The 18473-nt window shown below is 45.3% G+C and overlaps 1 protein-coding gene, 2 non-coding genes and 2 pseudogenes across 3 annotated transcripts; all 5 read right to left on the reverse strand.

Moving 5' to 3' along the window:
* Positions 1-2149: 2149 nt before the first annotated feature.
* LOC140066179 (uncharacterized) lies at positions 2150-4415 on the reverse strand. Its single transcript, XM_072113713.1, has one exon. It carries the CDS (start codon positions 4114-4116, stop codon positions 2449-2451), a length of 1668 nt encoding a protein of 555 aa, XP_071969814.1. The 5' UTR covers positions 4117-4415; the 3' UTR covers positions 2150-2448.
* Positions 4334-4497, reverse strand: LOC140066361 (U2 spliceosomal RNA; annotated as a pseudogene).
* A 780-nt stretch (positions 4498-5277) lies between these two features.
* On the reverse strand, positions 5278-5475 carry LOC140066314 (U2 spliceosomal RNA). The gene has a single exon (XR_011848209.1). It is a non-coding gene; the product is annotated as a U2 spliceosomal RNA (small nuclear RNA).
* A 5741-nt stretch (positions 5476-11216) lies between these two features.
* LOC140066320 (U2 spliceosomal RNA) lies at positions 11217-11401 on the reverse strand. Its single transcript, XR_011848212.1, has one exon. It is a non-coding gene; the product is annotated as a U2 spliceosomal RNA (small nuclear RNA).
* Positions 11402-17418: 6017 nt separating this feature from the next.
* Positions 17419-17621, reverse strand: LOC140066321 (U2 spliceosomal RNA; annotated as a pseudogene).
* Positions 17622-18473: the final 852 nt, after the last annotated feature.

An 18473-nucleotide genomic window follows, 5' to 3' on the forward strand; every position in this document is an offset into this window, starting at 1 on the left:
CAGGACCAATGCTTTCCCCGTGAGGGTAAGCTGTCTGAGGGCCCACAGTCCAATCCGTTGGTTTACCTTGGCCAAGCGTTCTTGCCAAGACTTCGTGGCTGCTCCGTCTTTCCCAAACCAAACCCCCAAAACCTTGATAAAGTCTTGCTGGATGGTGAAGGGAAGAGGTGCAGAAGAAGCAGGGTGCCAATCCCCGAAGAGCATGACCTCCGACTTCTTGCAGTTGACCTTTGCCCCCGAAGCTTGTCCGAACAGCTCACACGTCTGGGCGAGTTCCGTCACCGAACGCTGGTCTGCGCAGAAGACGGTCACGTCGTCCATGTAGAGTGAGCACTTGACCTCGGCGTGTCCTGGTCCCGGTGCGGTGATCCCTCTGATCTCTCCTCTCTGCCGGATAGATTCTGCGAACAGCTCTATAACACAAACAAAGAGAAGAGGTGAAAGAGGGCAGCCTTGTCTAACCCCTGAAAGGATAGGAAAGGGGTTAGTCTTCCAGCCGTTCACCAACACCGTGCTGCAAATGTCAGAATACATCAGGTTAACATAGGTACAAAACATTTTCCCCAGACCAAGCTTGCGCAGTACTTTACCCATGAATTCATGCGAGACTCGGTCGAAGGCCTTCTCCTGATCAAGGCTGACCAGGGCTGCGCGGATGCGGCGGCTTCTGATGTAATGCACCGTGTCTCTCATGAGGGCTAGACTGTCTGCAATCCTGCGGCCTGGGATGCCGCAGGTCTGGTCCGGGTGGATGATCTTCCCTATGACGCCCTTCAGTCTGTTTGCTAGGACCTTTGCCAGGATCTTGTAGTCCACGTTGAGGAGTGAGATGGGACGCCAATTCTTCAGGTCACACCTCTCTCCCTTCCGCTTGTACAGGATCGTGATCATTCCTTGCCTCAATGACGGCGGCATACTGCCCTCCACCACCATCTCCCCAAAGAGCTCCAGCAAGTCCGGGCAGATGAGGTCCCCCAGCGCTACATAGAGCTCCGCTGGGAGGCCGTCACTGCCCGGAGTCCTGCCGGGTCTAAAGGATTTAGCGGCAGAGAGCAGCTCGTCCACCGTCAGAGGGGCGTCCATTTCCGTGGCACCTGCAGGATCAAGGGGGTTAGTGATACCTGCTAGGAACCTCTCGGCGGCTTCCGTGTCTGTGGTTTTCGGGGCGTAGAGGCTGCTGTAGAAGTCGGCGACGACTCCCATCACTGCCTTTTTGCCCCGCTGCATGTTTCCGGCTTCGTCGCGCAGCTCAGTCAGGGGCGTGTGGCCGGCGTGGACTTTCCTGAAAAAGAAAGAGTTACACTTCTCACCCTTCTCCAGGTTGTCCATTTTGGCACGAAAGATGATTCGCTTGGATTCCTCCTCAAAGTGACTTTTCAGACGCTTCTTGGTGTCCTCCAGCTCCTCTCTGACGTCCCAGCCGCAGTGGTGGAGGTCCTGCAGTGATCTCAGCTGACGCTGGAGCTCTCTGAAGTCCCTTTTCACTTTGGCCGCCTGCCGCCTGCCTTTGTCCTGAAAGAAACTACGCAATTCAACTTTAGCATACTCCCACCATTCACTGACAGTAGCAAACAAACATTTGTCATTCCTCAAAACCATGTAGACATCTCTAAGCTCCTCCCGCACTCCCTCCTGTTCCAGCAAGGCACAGTTCAGTTTCCAGGACCCTGGGCCAGTTGGAAAACCATGGCCCAGGGCGCCCCGAACCTGGACGGCCCTGTGGTCAGAGAAGAAGCAGGGGACCATAGAGTACCCACACGGCTTGATCGCTCTAGAGGTGAACACGAAGTCTATCCGAGAACGCAGTGAGCCATCGGGGCGGCTCCACGTGTAATTCACGGAGCCGCACCCCATGGAACCCACCGCGTCCTTTAAGGATGCTTCAGTTACCATCTCTATGAGCAGTTTGGACGTGACATCAAGCTTGCTCGAGGTGCCGGAGCTGCGACCATCTTCCTCTATGGGGCAGTTGAAGTCTCCGGCCATCACTACGGCCCGGGTGGTGGCGAGCTGCGGTCTGAGGTTCTGGAAAAGTTCCAGACGCTCACCCCTGTCAGGGGATGCGTACACGCTGATTAGCCGCACGGGCTCACCCGCCCAGGAGCCATCTACGACCAGAAGTCGGCCGCAGACTAGCTCCTGGACGGAATCAAGCGTGAAAGCGCTTCCCCTGAGAAGGATGGCGGTGCCTGCAGACTTACAGTCGCCCCCCCCGGACCAGTAGGACGGGCCGTGACTCCACTGCCTGGCCAGATGTTGGTAGGACCTAGAGGAGGGGAGAGCACATTCCTGCAACATAAAAACATCACCTGGTTGGGAGGCAAGAAAGGTTAGTACAGTCGAACAACGAAACTTATCTCTAATGCTTCTAACATTAATGGAGAAAATGGTTAGATTCGCCATCATGGAAAAAGAAAAAGAGGGTGGTTAGGTTGGGACGATACAGCCCTAGTTACCTATCCCGTCAGGTGGCTCTTCCTGCTGGAGGATCGGGGATCCCTCTGCAGTATCCAGCATCTCGTCTATCAACGGATTGAGGGGTGCTGGCAGGTCGTGGAAGCTGGGGCTCTCAGGGTAGTAATCCAGCATGTTCTCAATTTCTGCTTGCAGAACCAGGTCTATAGCGGGAGTGGAGGGCTGTTCGTTCTCCACCAGTACTATTTTCCTGGTGGTCTCTGCTACTGGGCTCTCCGCCTGCTTCCTCTTCCGTTTCTTCTTTGTCTTTGTCTCGGTCTCAGTGCCTGGATCTGTGGGGACAGAGGAAGAGACAAGGGCTTGGGAGGAGAGGTTGGGGAAGTTCTCCACCGTGTAGGATAGGGGATCAGCAGCAGGGGGAGGGGTTTGGGTTAGTGCTGCTGATTCCTGGGGGGTTGCCTTATGGGCCGGTGGCTGAACTGCTGAGACCCCGACTAGGGGGGTGATGGTGGTCTCAGTGGGGGGAGGGGAGGGTTTGGAGTTGGCCTGGGCGGGAGGGGGGGAAGGTGTCACCTTCTTTGTCTTACCCGTCTTCAGTTTTGACACCTCTGCGGGCTTGGCCACATTCCTGGACGTCTGAGTCACCTTCTTTGACGCCTTCTTTTGTTCTGCCGGTTGGTCACCCGACACCTTTGCCTTGGGCTTCTTTGTTGTCTCAGCAGGGGAGCGAGCTTCAAAGCCCTTTCCCGGAGCCGAGGCAGCCACCTCCGCCCATGTTTTCCTCCTTTGTGGACAGGTTTTGTAGACATGTCCAGTCAGGCCGCAAAGGTTGCAAGTAGACTTTCTGGGACAATCTTTGGTTTCGTGGCCTGTAACCCTGCAATTCTTGCAGGCTTCCTCCTTGCAGGCCTTCATCTGATGACCCGTCTTGCCACACTTCCTGCAGGTTTGCGGCATATCCGGATAATAGATGAGGCCGTGGGAGTTGCCCAACATGAATGCTTGGGGCAGGTGTTTGAAACCGTCTTCTGATGCAGAATCCTTCTGCAGCAGGACTGTCGCAGCCCACTTGCCCATCCAAAGGTTGTAGCAGTTCAGGACCTTTTCGGGGCCCCTCACCACCGTGCAGTACCTTTGGAGGAATGTCTCGATGTCCTTGCCGGGGGTCCGCAGGTTCCACATTGACACGATGATCCTCCTCTCCTCCCTCTGTAGCAGGCAACTGCATAAGAATTTGGAGAACGGGGAATCCGGCGTCGCTGCTTTCACTGCTTCCCAGTACCTCTTACAGACCGACATGGAGATGAAGGTCACATAAAAGATCCCGGCAACCATGGCTTGGATCCCAAAGATCTCGTGGCTCAGGATCCCCTGGTCCAGCAGCATCTTCTTGCAGAAGACGTCCTTGGACATGTCCGGCACCCTTCCGTCCACCTCCTTCAGCTTCAGGGCCACCGTATCCCTCATGTAGGGAGGGAGCTTTGGGGGCTCCTGGGTCTTCCTGGGCGGCTTCTGAACCCGAGAAGTGGTGGGGGCTTCGGGGTTGGGGACAGCTGCAGGTCCTGGGGTCTGTACCTCGGGTCCTGGGTCTTTGGCCTCCAGTCTTGGGGTTTCAGCCTTTGGGGCTTCCTCCTCCAGTCTTGGGGCTTCTTTGGGGGTCTTCTGCTTCTTCTTCCTTGCCTCCTTGCTTGCTGGAGCCATGGCTTCGGCTTGCTTGGGGGGTTAAAGAAGAAAAGGTGCAGAAATCCTTGAGCAGGGTCCTCAGCAGAACTTTCCCCAGGGGGAGAAAGCAATGAAGATTTTCCTGCTTGGTCCGGAGGTTCCTAGCCGATCGCTAGGAGCAAGGTTCCACCGGCAGAAATTCCTCCAGAAGAAACAAAGAAGAAGAAGAAAAAGTAATCCCAGAGATAATCCAAGGTTCTTCCAAGAAGCAGCAAGAAAAAGCAGCAACTCTTCCAAATCTTTTCAAAAATCCAGGGTTCCTTCTTCAGATCTTCAGTCTTCCAGAGTTCTTTGTCAGATCCAAGGCAGTTTCTTGAACAGATACTACACTTGATCTTAGCCAAAAGGCCGAGAAGCGATACCGACCATAGCTCGCCCAGACCGGGCCCCCTTCAGAACTCTCAGCACTGCTCACGGAGAGGAGACACCGCCAGGAGGCGAAAAACCTACTCTGCAAGTCACACAGTCCTCTGCGTGGGGACGATTAATCTGCATAGGACCGCCCCCAACAGGCACCTCCCCCGCAAAGCAGCAGGGGGGCCGAGCGAGCGGGCGTCTGCACTTCATCTGCCAGCCGCCCGCTGCTACACCCTCCCCACAACAACTCTTTTGTCAAGTCAGTCTGACCGACCGACTGCCTGCCTGCCTGACGGCTCAGAGATCACTTTTCCTTTCTCTTGACACAGCCGCTGGACGGTGTGAGGGGACAAGCACGCTCGCTCCAGCACACGCTGATAGCTACAGCTTACCTTCGGTCGTTCGCACCTTCTCAGACTGTGACTGCTAGCAGTGGAGGAGGAAGCAGCCAAATCTCAACCTGCAGGTGTCTTCGATTCAAGTAGACGGCTCCAGACTAATCATGATCCAATTAGCTCCAATTAATTAGGCCGCCGATTAGGTCACTTTTATTTTTCCTTTTTTTTTTTTTTCCTTTGTTCCGGGTCGGGCCCATTTAGCACCTCATTAATCAATTAGTGAGAAGCCTTTGTTCCTCCTGCAAAAGACACAGCACACAACACACCTGAGTAGGTGACAAAGCACAAGAGCGTCGTCGACGTCACATTGCAAACTTCGGCTCCATTTCTTTTCCCTTTTCCAAAGTTTTGCTATTTATTTCTCTATCTTTTTCACCAAGTTAAGAAGGGGTGCACCGGTCCTGGAGGTACTGCAATACCAGGTCAATGCGTGGAGTGGACAGAGCAAGCTCTTTTTCCATCTCCCTGTTCCAAAAATCCATTTAATATATGGTCCCCAGATAGGGGACGTATCAGATATTAAACTGATAAGAACAGATTTTTTTTTTTTTTTTTTTTTTTCTTGCCTTTCAGAAAGGGCTACCAGGTTAAAAAAACACAAAGCCACTTCCAAAGAAAATCTTCTTATTTAAGCATAACTGCCAAAAGAAAAATTTTCCAGGACCCTTTCATCACTAAGACCACGCAATTTAATCAAACATATTTACAAGGAAAAACAAACATAAAGACAAAAAACAATAATAACACAAACTTAAATATTAACTAAATCTTTCCATTTCTTTGTCTTCCACACACCCTCCGCATCATATCCTTTCCTTTTTTTGTCTCTTAAATAAATAACATATAATTTGCCCAAAATCATTCTGACACATTCATTCTCACTCATTTCTTTCCTCTTATACACATACATATTCCTCACATTCCATAACACTTCTTTAATAACAGAGATGATTAACCATAACATTCTTTCTCTCTCTCCACCAAACGCACATAAACCAAACATAAAAACATCAAAAGATAGAAAAGATACACCCGTTAACTCTTTACATAAACCACCCATACGTTTTAAAACATTCCGCGCAAAAAAACAATTCCAAAATATATGAATAATACTCTCACACCCACTACATTCTACTCTCGGACATTCTTCACTTTTACATAATCTTCTTTTCCTCTGAAATTCACGCACTGGCAAACATCCATGCATACTCTGCCACACCACATCACACTGTTTATTCGACATACCATCCATACCAATTTTCTTCCATACCTTCGCAACATTCTCACCAAACACACCAGCAATTTCACACATTCCTTCTTTATCACTTATCACTTTTTTAATTTTCTTTTTATTCCTCAAATCATCACACTTTAAATCCCCTAAACCATACTTAATAATGAATTCATAAATCCACTCATACCATCTTGCACACTTAAACGACACAGGCTTCCTCAGATCCACTTCAAACCATTTCAAACGTACAAAATATCGTCCACTCGCATACCTACACATACTTGCTAGACTTGTATCTTTCCCAATCACACCCACAAAAAAGAAAACTAAATTCACACCAAAATAAATTTCTAAATCAGGAAAACCCAAACCCCCATTTTCTCTTTTCTTAATCATAATCTCTCTCTTAACTCTCTCCAATTTAGAATTCCATAAGAAAATAAATAAAACCCTTTGTAAACCCCTTAACTTATTATAATCAGGTGGAAACACCAAAGCAACATACAACAAAATCGGCAACACAACACTCTTAATTACTAAAATTTTCCCAGTAAACGATAAATCACGCATTCTCCAAAAACATAACTTCCTATCAATTCTTTCACCAACTTCCTTCCACGACTCACATCCATCTAATCTTTCATCAAACCTTATACCTAGAACTTTCATACTTCCTTCCACACGACTCACACCAACATCATCACTAATTTTTCCTCTTCCAAACAACTTACACTCAGTCTTATCCCAATTAACCCTAAAAGCCGATGCACCACAAAATAAAGAAACTAATAATTTAACCCGTCGCAGACCACATTCAGATTCACATACCACACACACATCATCCATATAACCCGCCACCTTTAAAGTCCTTCCACCACCACCCGGTATTTGAATCCCCCTCACCACCTTATCACCCTTAATTAAAAGTAACAGTGGTTCCATAACACAAATAAAAACTATAGGAGACAAGGGACACCCTTGTCTCACTCCCGACAACACTCTAATTTTTTCCGATAAATTCCCATTAACTAAAACTTTGCTAAAAATTCCCTTATACAAACTTTGCACCTTCTTAACAAAATCACCCGTGAAACCTAATTTAATTAACACCCGAAATAAAAAATCATGTGCCAACCGATCGTACGCTTTTTCAAAATCCAAAGACATTACATACACATTCTTACCCCTCTCCCTACATTCCCACAACACATCTCTCAATAAACACAAACTTCCATGCACACTCCTCCCAGGCACTGCACAAAATTGTTCACCACTCACAACCTTCTCAATCACACCTTTCATCCTATTTGCCAAAATTTTTGCATAAATCTTATAATCAACATTTAATAAACTAATAGGTCTCCAATTCTTTAAAGACTTCAAATCCCCCTTTTTGGGAACCATCACAATCACCCCACCTTTCATACTCTCAGATATACATACATTCTCCCACATAAACTTACATACACTTAACACATCCTTACCTATGACACCCCACATACATCTATAAAACTCAATCGGTAACCCATCCTCTCCTGGTGTCTTGTTCACTTTCATGCTCATAATCACCTGCCATACTTCATTCATTGTGATTTCACTCAACAAATCTTTCTTATCGCATTCTTCCACCTTTTTCTCTAAAACACTCAAAACTTCACTTTCTAGACCCTCATCTCTCTCATTCCTTGCAAACAAAACCTTATAAAATTTTTCAACCTCTCTCACTACATCATCCGTTTCATTCCCATCCATACCAATCACAACATCCATACTTGGCTTCTTCGCACAAACTTTCTTAAAGAAAAACCGCGTACATTTCTCATCCTCTTCCAATTTCTCCACTCTCGCACGAAAAATAATACCCCTTCCTCTCTCAACCAAGAACTGATTAATCTCCTTTTTAACCACTTTCAATTCATTCTCTACATTCTCTCCCCATTCACGCAACAAGTAAAGAAAACGCAAACGTTCATTCAACATCACAAAACCTCTCTTTCTCTCCACAGCCTTACGTATTCCTCTCCTCAAAAAAAAAGACTTTGTTCTTCTCTTCACTTCATCCCACCACTCCAAAATATTTACATATTCACTTTTCAAACACGCCCACTTCCTGTAACTTCTTGCATACAACTCCCATACTTCCTTCCCTTCCAACAAACAAACATTCAACTTCCATACCCCTCTTCCATACATTTTCCCATTCATCACATTCATACTACAACACAATAATTCATGGTCTGAAAACATAACCGACTTTTGAGTATATTCTAAGGAACAAAAATGATCAGAAATAAAACAGAAATCAATTTTAGAACTTATCCCACCCCTATCCGCATAATATGTTTTTAAATCAAAACCACATTTTTTTTGAAAATTATATAAACTAAAATCAACTAACATGTCTTTCAAAATCTTTGCAGACACGTCGAGGACCTCCCCTGTTACATCACAGTTGAAATCCCCAACCATGACCACCGGCATTCTCCCAGGTAAGTACAATTTAATTTTTTCAAATAAAATAACCCTATCATTTTTATTAACAGACGCATAAACATTAAAAATCTTCATTCTTACCCCATTCACATCACATACAATCATCACACATCTACCCTCTTCAATCACAACATAACTTTCTAATACCAATTTATTCCCTTTAAACAAAAAACCAACCCCACTATTCCTTGAATCAAAACCACTCGACCATAACATTTTCCCCCACCTCCATTCATCCTCATTCACCCATTCACGCACCCCACACTCCTGCAAACAAAATAAATCTGCCTTCTCTTGGCAAAGGAAATCAAAAATTGCCGTTCTACGGCTCTTCGTCACTAGCATCCTCACATTTTGAGAAGCGATAACAAAAGACATAGAAAAAAAAAAGGAGAAGAAAAAAAAACCAAAAAACATCAAAAGAAAAAGTCAAACTTTAAACTAAATGTTGGGTCCAAGAATCTTTGCGCAACAACCCATAGATTAGCCAATCGTCTTCTTCTCAAATTTAAATTAGTCACCCGATTCTTCTTCATCTTTTCTACTTTTTTTAAATTTCTTTTCATAGGTGCACCTCTGCGGGTGAGGAGATGACTCATCTGTATAATCACTGATCTCAGGTTCAGGCTCAGTCCCACCACCCTCCCTTTTACACGACTGAGTCCCGTCTGACTGATAGGGCTCAATATGCCCCGCATCTGAAGGATGGGATTCATTCTCACTTTCAATTTCGGATATAACTTCCTCCATCTCTGCATGATCCTCCATCTCAGACAGATCACCTTCTTCCATTTTTTCCATTCTTTCCTTCTCTTCCTGCTGCCTCAGGATTTTTGCTGCCTCTTCTCTTTTTCTTTGCATCTCTTCATCTCTTCTCTTCAGGACTTCTGCATATGTTTTTTGTCTTTGCTTCTCCTCCTCAGCCTCCTGCTGTCTTCTCTTTTCCAATTCCGGGCACTCCCGATATAGGTGTGTCATACTTCCGCATAAATCACAGTGTTTTCCTGCTTTGCAAGTTGCGGCATCATGGCCCGTTTGCTTACACTTACGGCAAACTAAAGTATGCGGACACCCTTCTTCCACGTGCCCAAAAGAGAAACACTTACGACAATATGATGGCATTCCGGAATACATAAAGTAGCCACGGTAAATACCAAAGGAGAAATTACTTGGCGGAAAAGAGTAACCACCTATACAAGATGGGTCGCGCTTAAACTTAACAAAAAACTTAATTTTACACTTATAAATGCCCAAGTCATTGACCAGTTTTTCACCCCCTCGGACAGAGCTGCAAAACTTAGATAAATAAATTCTCAAATCTTCTACAGGGGTAAATGGGTCATATACATGTGCAATGATCGATTTTTCTTTTTCTGCATATAAAGGGGTTACCTTAATTCCAGCCATAAGAGGGTCACTCCGAATAGCCACCAACCTTTCAAAAACGTCCAGGCACCGGGCTTCTTTGTGGAAAGTCACTTCATGCATTCCCCTCTTTCTATAAGAATTTATGCTGTAGATTTCCAATTTGTCCACGCCAAGTTTCTCCATGATGATTGTCTTCACTAGAAAATGGTAATCATTTCTCACGACATCCTCGGGGTAAACTTCCAAACGAAGAGTATTCTTCAGCGAGTTTTGCTCCATATCCAAAACGAAAAAAAAACTGTCAACCGCGGCAACGGTTACAGAAAAGGTTTCCTCTTGCAAGGAAAAAAAACCAGGTATTTCACCCAGGGATCGCCTCCTCGACCTTCAACCCACGTCCGGTCATGCCTTGATCGTGAGCCAAAAGGCCGAGAAGCGATACCGACCATAGCTCGCCCAGACCGGGCCCCCTTCAGAACTCTCAGCACTGCTCACGGAGAGGAGACACCGCCAGGAGGCGAAAAACCTGCTCTGCAAGTCACACAGTCCTCTGCGTGGGGACAATTAATCTGCATAGGACCGCCCCCAACAGGCACCTCCCCCGCAAAGCAGCAGGGGGGCCGAGCGAGCGGGCGTCTGCACTTCATCTGCCAGCCGCCCGCCGCTACACCCTCCCCACAACAACTCTTTTGTCAAGTCAGTCTGACCGACTGACTGCCTGCCTGCCTGACGGCTCAGAGATCACTTTTCCTTTCTCTTGACACAGCCGCTGGACGGTGTGAGGGGACAAGCACGCTCGCTCCAGCACACGCTGATAGCTACAGCTTACCTTCGGTCGTTCGCACCTTCTCAGACTGTGACTGCTAGCAGTGGAGGAGGAAGCAGCCAAATCTCAACCTGCAGGTGTCTTCGATTCAAGTAGACGGCCGGCTCCAGACTAATCATGATCCAATTAGCTCCAATTAATTAGGCCGCCGATTAGGTCACTTTTATTTTTCCTTTTTTTTTTTTTTTCCTTTGTTCCGGGTCGGGCCCATTTTGCACCTCATTAATCAATTAGTGAGAAGCCTTTGTTCCTCCTGCAAAAGACACAGCACACAACACACCTGAGTAGGTGACAAAGCACAAGAGCGTCGTCGACGTCACATTGCAAACTTTGGCTCCATTTCTTTTCCCTTTTCCAAAGTTTTGCTATTTATTTATTTCTCTATCTTTTTCACCAAGTTAAGAAGGGGTGCACCGGTCCTGGAGGTACTGCAATACCAGGTCAATGCGTGGAGTGGACAGAGCAAGCTCTTTTTCCATCTCCCTGTTCCAAAAATCCATTTAATATATGGTCCCCAGATAGGGGACGTATCAGATATTAAACTGATAAGAACAGATTTTTTTTAAGTTGACTACCCGCAACCTCTACCCGAGGGGGGTAAAACTTTATTTAGTTATAAAATCAATTTACAAACATTAGACAGATAAAATTACGAAAAATCACAATATTCTTAAAAAGAACATGGTATCGCTTACAGGTCAATCAAGTAACAGAACTCCATTCGCTTAAAAACCATTTACGACATAAAACAGGAGAGAGCTTTTTGTCTAAAAGGTAATAATCGTACATCTCTTTAAAACCAAGCTTTATTACATCTTGCACAGTTAAAATGTCATTCTTAAAAACTAAAATGTTCCGTGCCGCCCACAACGCGATTTTGATAGAATTAGTGATCTTCCATGCCATTATTGCTTGTGATCTTGATGGGCACTCCAGCTCCCCGAAGAGGACTCCTTTTTGGCTGATTGTGGCGATTCCTGTTATTTTTCTCATGATAGGTAAAAACATAGTCCATACTTGTTGTGCAAATACGCAATCCCATAATAAATGTGTTGATGACTCCTCTTCTCTGCAGTTGTTTCTTGGGCATATGGCTGAGCTGGCGAATCCTCTCCGGTGCTGGAATGCCCGACATGGAAGACACTCGTGGGCGGCACTCCAAGCAAGATCTTTCTGTGGATTAAAAAGGTATTTAGCGTTAACATTTTTCCAAATTACTTTGCATCTCTCCTCTCTAAAATTCTGTATGGGGGCTATTAAAACATTTTCAGTATAATCTTTAATAAGTCTTTTATTATTTTGGAGTTCTTGAACATTTTTCCCAGATAAGTTAAAAACACTCACTACTTTCTCTAAAATCTTATACGACCCAGGTAAGTTAAAAGCATAAGGGGAATTTAAAACTGTCTCGAACCACCCCTGTCTGCGCATAAAATACCCGGTATTAAAACGTATAAAATAAGACCAATAGTGAGATTTAAAAAGGCTACTAAAACAAAAACAGAAGAATTTTATCGATAAAAAAGCCTTAATATCTGGGAAACCTTTACCACCGTGTGACCTGGGCTTCATCACGATCTCCCTCCTCAGTTTTTCCATACGCGAGCCCCAAAAGAAAGCAAAACATGTTCGATTAATATATTTAAAAGTACGTTCAGTTGGGGGGAAAACCATACTTAAAAACAAGAAAATTGGCAATAAAACCATCTTGATTATTAAAATTTTCCCCTCCATCGACAGTTTACGCATATTCCACATACAGATTTTTTGATTGACCTTCTGCGATACCAAGTCCCAGCTAAAAAGTCCATCGTTGACCTCATTGAAGGAGACTCCTAAAATTTTAACAGTGTCAGACACAGGCACAGGAACGTCGTATAAAAGCATATCTCCCACATTTAAAATACTGCTTTTACTAAAATTTACCTTAAAACCTGATGCGCAACAGAAAAAATTAATTTGCTTCAAGGTCTTCTGGAGTGAGGGGGCGTCCCTGCATAAAACCGTCACGTCATCCATGTACCCCACTGCCTTGGCCTCCAGTCCCCCTCCACCCGGCAGGGGGACTCCTCTGATCTGTTTGTCTTTCCGCAACACACATAAAAGAGGCTCGATTGCGCATATAAAAAGCAGTGGGGACAAGGGACACCCCTGCTTCACTCCCGATCTTAAAATGACGTCCTGTGTTTTAAAACCATTTACAAGGATCTTGCTCGAACAGTCTTGATAAAACGCTTTAAGAGACATTAAAAATCCCTCCGGTATACCCATCTTCTCCAAAACTTTAAAAAGATAAAAATGGGACACCCTATCAAAAGCTTTTTCGAAATCAATGGATAAAACTGCCAGTTTGCCGCCTCTGTCCTTCACATCATTGATTGCATCTTTTATTAGATTCAGGTTGTCCCATACACTCCTCCCGGGAATCCCGCAGACCTGGTTGCTGTGTACCACCTGGCCTACCACGCTCTTTAGCCGGTTCGCACATATCTTTGCCATGATTTTATAATCGCAATTCAGGAGCGTGATAGGCCTCCAATTGCGGATGTCACTTTTGTCGCCCTTTTTGTATAATAGTGACACCTCGCCCTTCTTCCAGGACCCCGGGAGAGTTTTGGATTTAAAAAGGTCACTAAAAACAGAAAAAAGATCGTCTTTTAAAATTCCATAAAAAGTGACATAAAATTCAATAGGTATACCATCGGGTCCAGGCACTTTGCCTTTTTTAAAACTTCTTACCGTCTCTAAAATCTCCTGTTCTGACACTTCCTGTGATAAAAAAGACTGGGAGACAGGATCTAAAAAACAATCAATCTCCTTCAATGAGTCACGTATAAAATCATTGTCAACTTTTTTAACATTAAAAAGATCCGCATAAAAACTATAAACCTTTTCTAAAATCCCTTCTATGTTTTTTTCTCCATCTATTTCAGGAATCAGGGTACGTTTCTCCGTGATCTTTTTGAAAAAGAACCGGGAACACGTTTCGTCCTCCTCCAAGTGTTTTATCTTGGACCGAAAAATTATTTCTTTGCCTCTCTGCACCAGACACTTAGTTATCTTTCGGTGCAGATCAGCTATTTCCTCATTCACTTGGATACCCTGATTCCTGAATTTTAAAAGGGTTTGTAGCTTGGTGTTTAGATTATCATAAAAAGCTTTCTTCTCTTCTTGTTTTCTAGCCCCGGCACGCTGGAAGAAGACTCTCACCTTCCCCTTCATCATCCCCCACCAGCGCACCATAGATATTCTTGGGCTTTTTGCTCTTCGATAAAACTTATAAAAGGTAATAAAATCAGATAAAATATGCGGATCTTCTAAAAGAGAAATGTTGAGTTTCCATGCTTTTTTGGGAGAAGATATAAAATCATTACATTTTACTTTAAACAACAATAACTTATGGTCAGATAAAATATTCACATTAAGAGCACAACTAAAAGGCAACACCTGATAAGAGCTAAAGATAAAATCGATTCTAGAACTGCAATTTACATTACTCCAGGTTACGCCGGCCTCTGCAGGAACATCAGGGTTACATTTCATAAAAACATCATTCAGTTTAAAATCGGTGACAATGTCTTTTAAAATACCTGACGTCTTATCATAGTTCCTACTGGTCGCGTTGGAGAACCGGCGTTCCCCTTTTAAAATACAGTTAAAATCCCCTGCTAATAAAAGAGGTACAGAATCGTTTAAAAACAGCGGTAAAATCTCTAGCATTCTGGTTCTTTCATTCTTATCAACTGACCCATAAAAATTTAAAAGTTGCCATTTTATCCCATTAATAATTGCTTTGACCAATAAAATTCTCCCGGGTAAAATTTCATTAATAGCATCGATAAAAACATTTCCCTTAAATAAAATGGCCACTCCTGCGGCCCCTGACTCATTTGATCCCGACCACACGGACGGACCAAATTTCCAATCTCTCTCGTACTTACGGTACTCCGTGCGGTGCGGGATGCAACACTCCTGCAGGAAGAGGACAGAGGCGGTAAAAGCAGAGAGAAAGTTAAAAACGGCAGTTCTACGTATCTTGGAGTGCACACTTCTAACATTAAAAGTAACGCCCTCCAGCTCAGCCATTCATAAAAATGAAAGGTCTGTTTGGTCTCTTTACCTGGAGCAGTCTTAGTCCATCCCATCGGAGGACTCGCTCGGCGTCTCCCCATCCATCCTGCCAGCGGACCCGACCGTCTGCATCGTATTCGAGGAGGAGGAGTCACTCAAATTCTGAGCATCCTCATATTTTTCCGCATTGGTGGCACAGAGGCTAGGGTCTTGGTTCTCGAGCCTATTCCAAATGCCCGACATTGGCAGTACACCAAACTGCTCCATACTCTCTTCCAGTGCCGCCTGGAGTACACTGACCCCGGCTCCCGAATGCTGAGCCGGGGTTATAAGAGGGTCAGACTCCTGAGGGGCCAACGTCTCTGGGACACGGAGCCCTCCAGGGTCTGCTTCATTCTCCTGAACAGGAGAAGGTGGCACCGCCACCACAAGATGCGCAGTGCCCCTGGGAGGAACCCCGCTCCTTCCCTGCGTCACCTCCGAGTAGGACCTCCGTCTTTTTGCCTCCTCCGTGCCACCTGGGTCCTCCGCAGCCGCTGCGGTACGACCCCGTGAGGCACCAGAGGCGGAGGGCACAGTGCCATCTCCGGCAACGGCCGGCACCCCCTTACGAGGGTTTCTCCCACGCCCTTGGCCACTGCCCCTCCTTTTCTTACTCCTCTGGGCACTCACAAACGGTTCGCCGCCCTCTGAGGCCTCATTCGTCTCCATCTCCTCCTCCTCTTTCTCCCTAGTCGGGTCCTGGGGTTGAGCTTCTTGATCCTCCGACCTGGATGGACCGCTCGGCGCCTGCTCAGGTTCTTTATTCGGGCAATCTGCAGAGAAATGACCAAACAGACCACAATTAGCACAGTTTCTAGAAGTGTGACACTCATTGGACGGATGTTCAGAACTGCCGCACTTCCCGCAGGGCTGGCCGCAGGAGTTTGTCATACGGCCATGGGTCCGGCACTTGCGGCAATAATCCGGCATCCCACTGATAAAAATATCCCCCGTTTTGGTCCCCAATTTAAAACGTCCAGGGGGCCATTCGTACCCTCCTGAATTGCGTTTTAAAACAACAGAAAATCTGTATTTCGATGTCCATACACCCCCATCATTCAAGATTTTTCCAATAAACTTGCAACTTTTGAACTTGGGACCTAAAAATGGTAATAACTCGAGGTAGGAAGTAAAGGGGCAATACATCTTGACAACCATAATTTTTACGTCTTCGACTACATGCTCATAAAATTTCATACCTTGCACCCTTTTGTCATTACTTTTTTGGGGGATTCTTACAACAAAATCCTGGAAGACGCCTAGCCGCTCAAAAGTGATATCATAAATACGTCTCTTCGGGTAGTCTTGGATCGCCAGGATTTCCGATTTCTGGATATTATAAACTTTTCCTAGGATTTCTTCTACTAGGTATTTGCATGTAAAGGTCTTCATATTTTCGGGAATAATCAACCGAACGGTGTTCCGGATCCGGGCATAAGATGGCACTTCCTCGGGATCATCCATGGTGATGAAATTAGCCTCGTTACACTAACGGTAACTAACGCTATGGCTCCCACTCGGCCCGAAGGCCTTCCGTGGGTAAAAGGGGATCGCTACTCTACCTGGCAGTGGGCCCACCCCCCTATAGCAGCAACGGACTTAAGCCCAATGAAGGGCGATGTCCGAAGGCCGAGGGGTGGGGTTGCCAGGCACCTGCAAAAGCAAAAACCTCTTGACCAAGTATATCACTATACTTAGCCAAAAGGCCGAGAAGCGATACCGACCATAGCTCGCCCAGACCGGGCCCCCTTCAGAACTCTCAGCACTGCTCACGGAGAGGAGACACCGCCAGGAGGCGAAAAACCTACTCTGCAAGTCACACAGTCCTCTGCGTGGGGACGATTAATCTGCATAGCACCGCCCCCAACAGGCACCTCCCCCGCAAAGCAGCAGGGGGGCCGAGCGAGCGGGCGTCTGCACTTCATCTGCCAGCCGCCCGCTGCTACACCCTCCCCACAACAACTCATTTGTCAAGTCAGTCTGACCGACCGACTGCCTGCCTGACGGCTCAGAGATCACTTTTCCTTTCTCTTGACACAGCCGCTGGACGGTGTGAGGGGACAAGCACGCTCGCTCCAGCACACGCTGATAGCTACAGCTTACCTTCGGTCGTTCGCACCTTCTCAGACTGTGACTGCTAGCAGTGGAGGAGGAAGCAGCCAAATCTCAACCTGCAGGTGTCTTCGATTCAAGTAGACGGCTCCAGACTAATCATGATCCAATTAGCTCCAATTAATTAGGCCGCCGATTAGGTCACTTTTATTTTTCCTTTTTTTTTTTTCCTTTGTTCCGGGTCGGGCCCATTTAGCACCTCATTAATCAATTAGTGAGAAGCCTTTGTTCCTCCTGCAAAAGACACAGCACACAACACACCTGAGTAGGTGACAAAGCACAAGAGCGTCGTCGACGTCACATTGCAAACTTCGGCTCCATTTCTTTTCCCTTTTCCAAAGTTTTGCTATTTATTTCTCTATCTTTTTCACCAAGTTAAGAAGGGGTGCACCGGTCCTGGAGGTACTGCAATACCAGGTCAATGCGTGGAGTGGACAGAGCAAGCTCTTTTTCCATCTCCCTGTTCCAAAAATCCATTTAATATATGGTCCCCAGATAGGGGACGTATCAGATATTAAACTGATAAGAACAGATTTTTTTTTTTTTTTTTTTTTTTTCTTTTTTGCCTTTCAGAAAGGGCTACCAGGTTAAAAAACACAAAGCCACTTCCAAAGAAAATCTTCTTATTTAAGCATAACTGCCAAAAGAAAAATTTTCCAGGACCCTTTCATCACTAAGACCACGCAATTTAATCAAACATATTTACAAGGAAAAACAAACATAAAGACAAAAAACCAATAATAACACAAACTTAAATATTAACTAAATCTTTCCATTTTTTTGTCTTCCACACACCCTCCGCATCATATCCTTTCCTTTTTTTGTCTCTTAAAAAAATAACATATAATTTGCCCAAAATCATTCTTACACATTCATTCTCACTCATTTCTTTCCTCTTATACACATACATATTCCTCACATTCCATAACACTTCTTTAATAACAGAGATGATTAACCACAACATTCTTTCTCTCTCACCACCAAACGTACATAAACCAAACATAAAAACATCAAAAGATAAAAAAGATACACCCGTTAACTCTTTACATAAACCACCCATACGTTTTAAAACATTCCTCGCAAAAAAACAATTCCAAAATATATGAATAATACTCTCACACCCACTACATTCTACTCTCGGACATTCTTCACTTTTACATAATCTTCTTTTCCTCTGAAACTCACGCACTGGCAAACATCCATGCATACTCTGCCACACCACATCACACTGTTTATTCGACATACCATCCATACCAATTTTCTTCCATACCTTTGCAACATTCTCACCAAACACACCAACAATTTCACACATTCCTTCTTTATCACTTATCACTTTTTTAATTTTCTTTTTATTCTTCAAATCATCACACTTTAAATCCCCTAAACCATACTTAATAATAAATTCATAAATCCACTCATACCATCTTGCACACTT

This window comes from Engystomops pustulosus, chromosome 6 (genome assembly GCF_040894005.1).
Source record: "Engystomops pustulosus chromosome 6, aEngPut4.maternal, whole genome shotgun sequence".
Classification (NCBI taxonomy): domain Eukaryota; kingdom Metazoa; phylum Chordata; class Amphibia; order Anura; family Leptodactylidae; genus Engystomops; species Engystomops pustulosus.

Bases quoted from the DNA above. Each gene is read 5' to 3' on its own strand.
- LOC140066179 (XM_072113713.1), bottom strand. From the start codon at position 4,116: ATGGCTCCAGCAAGCAAGGAGGCAAGGAAGAAGAAGCAGAAGACCCCC.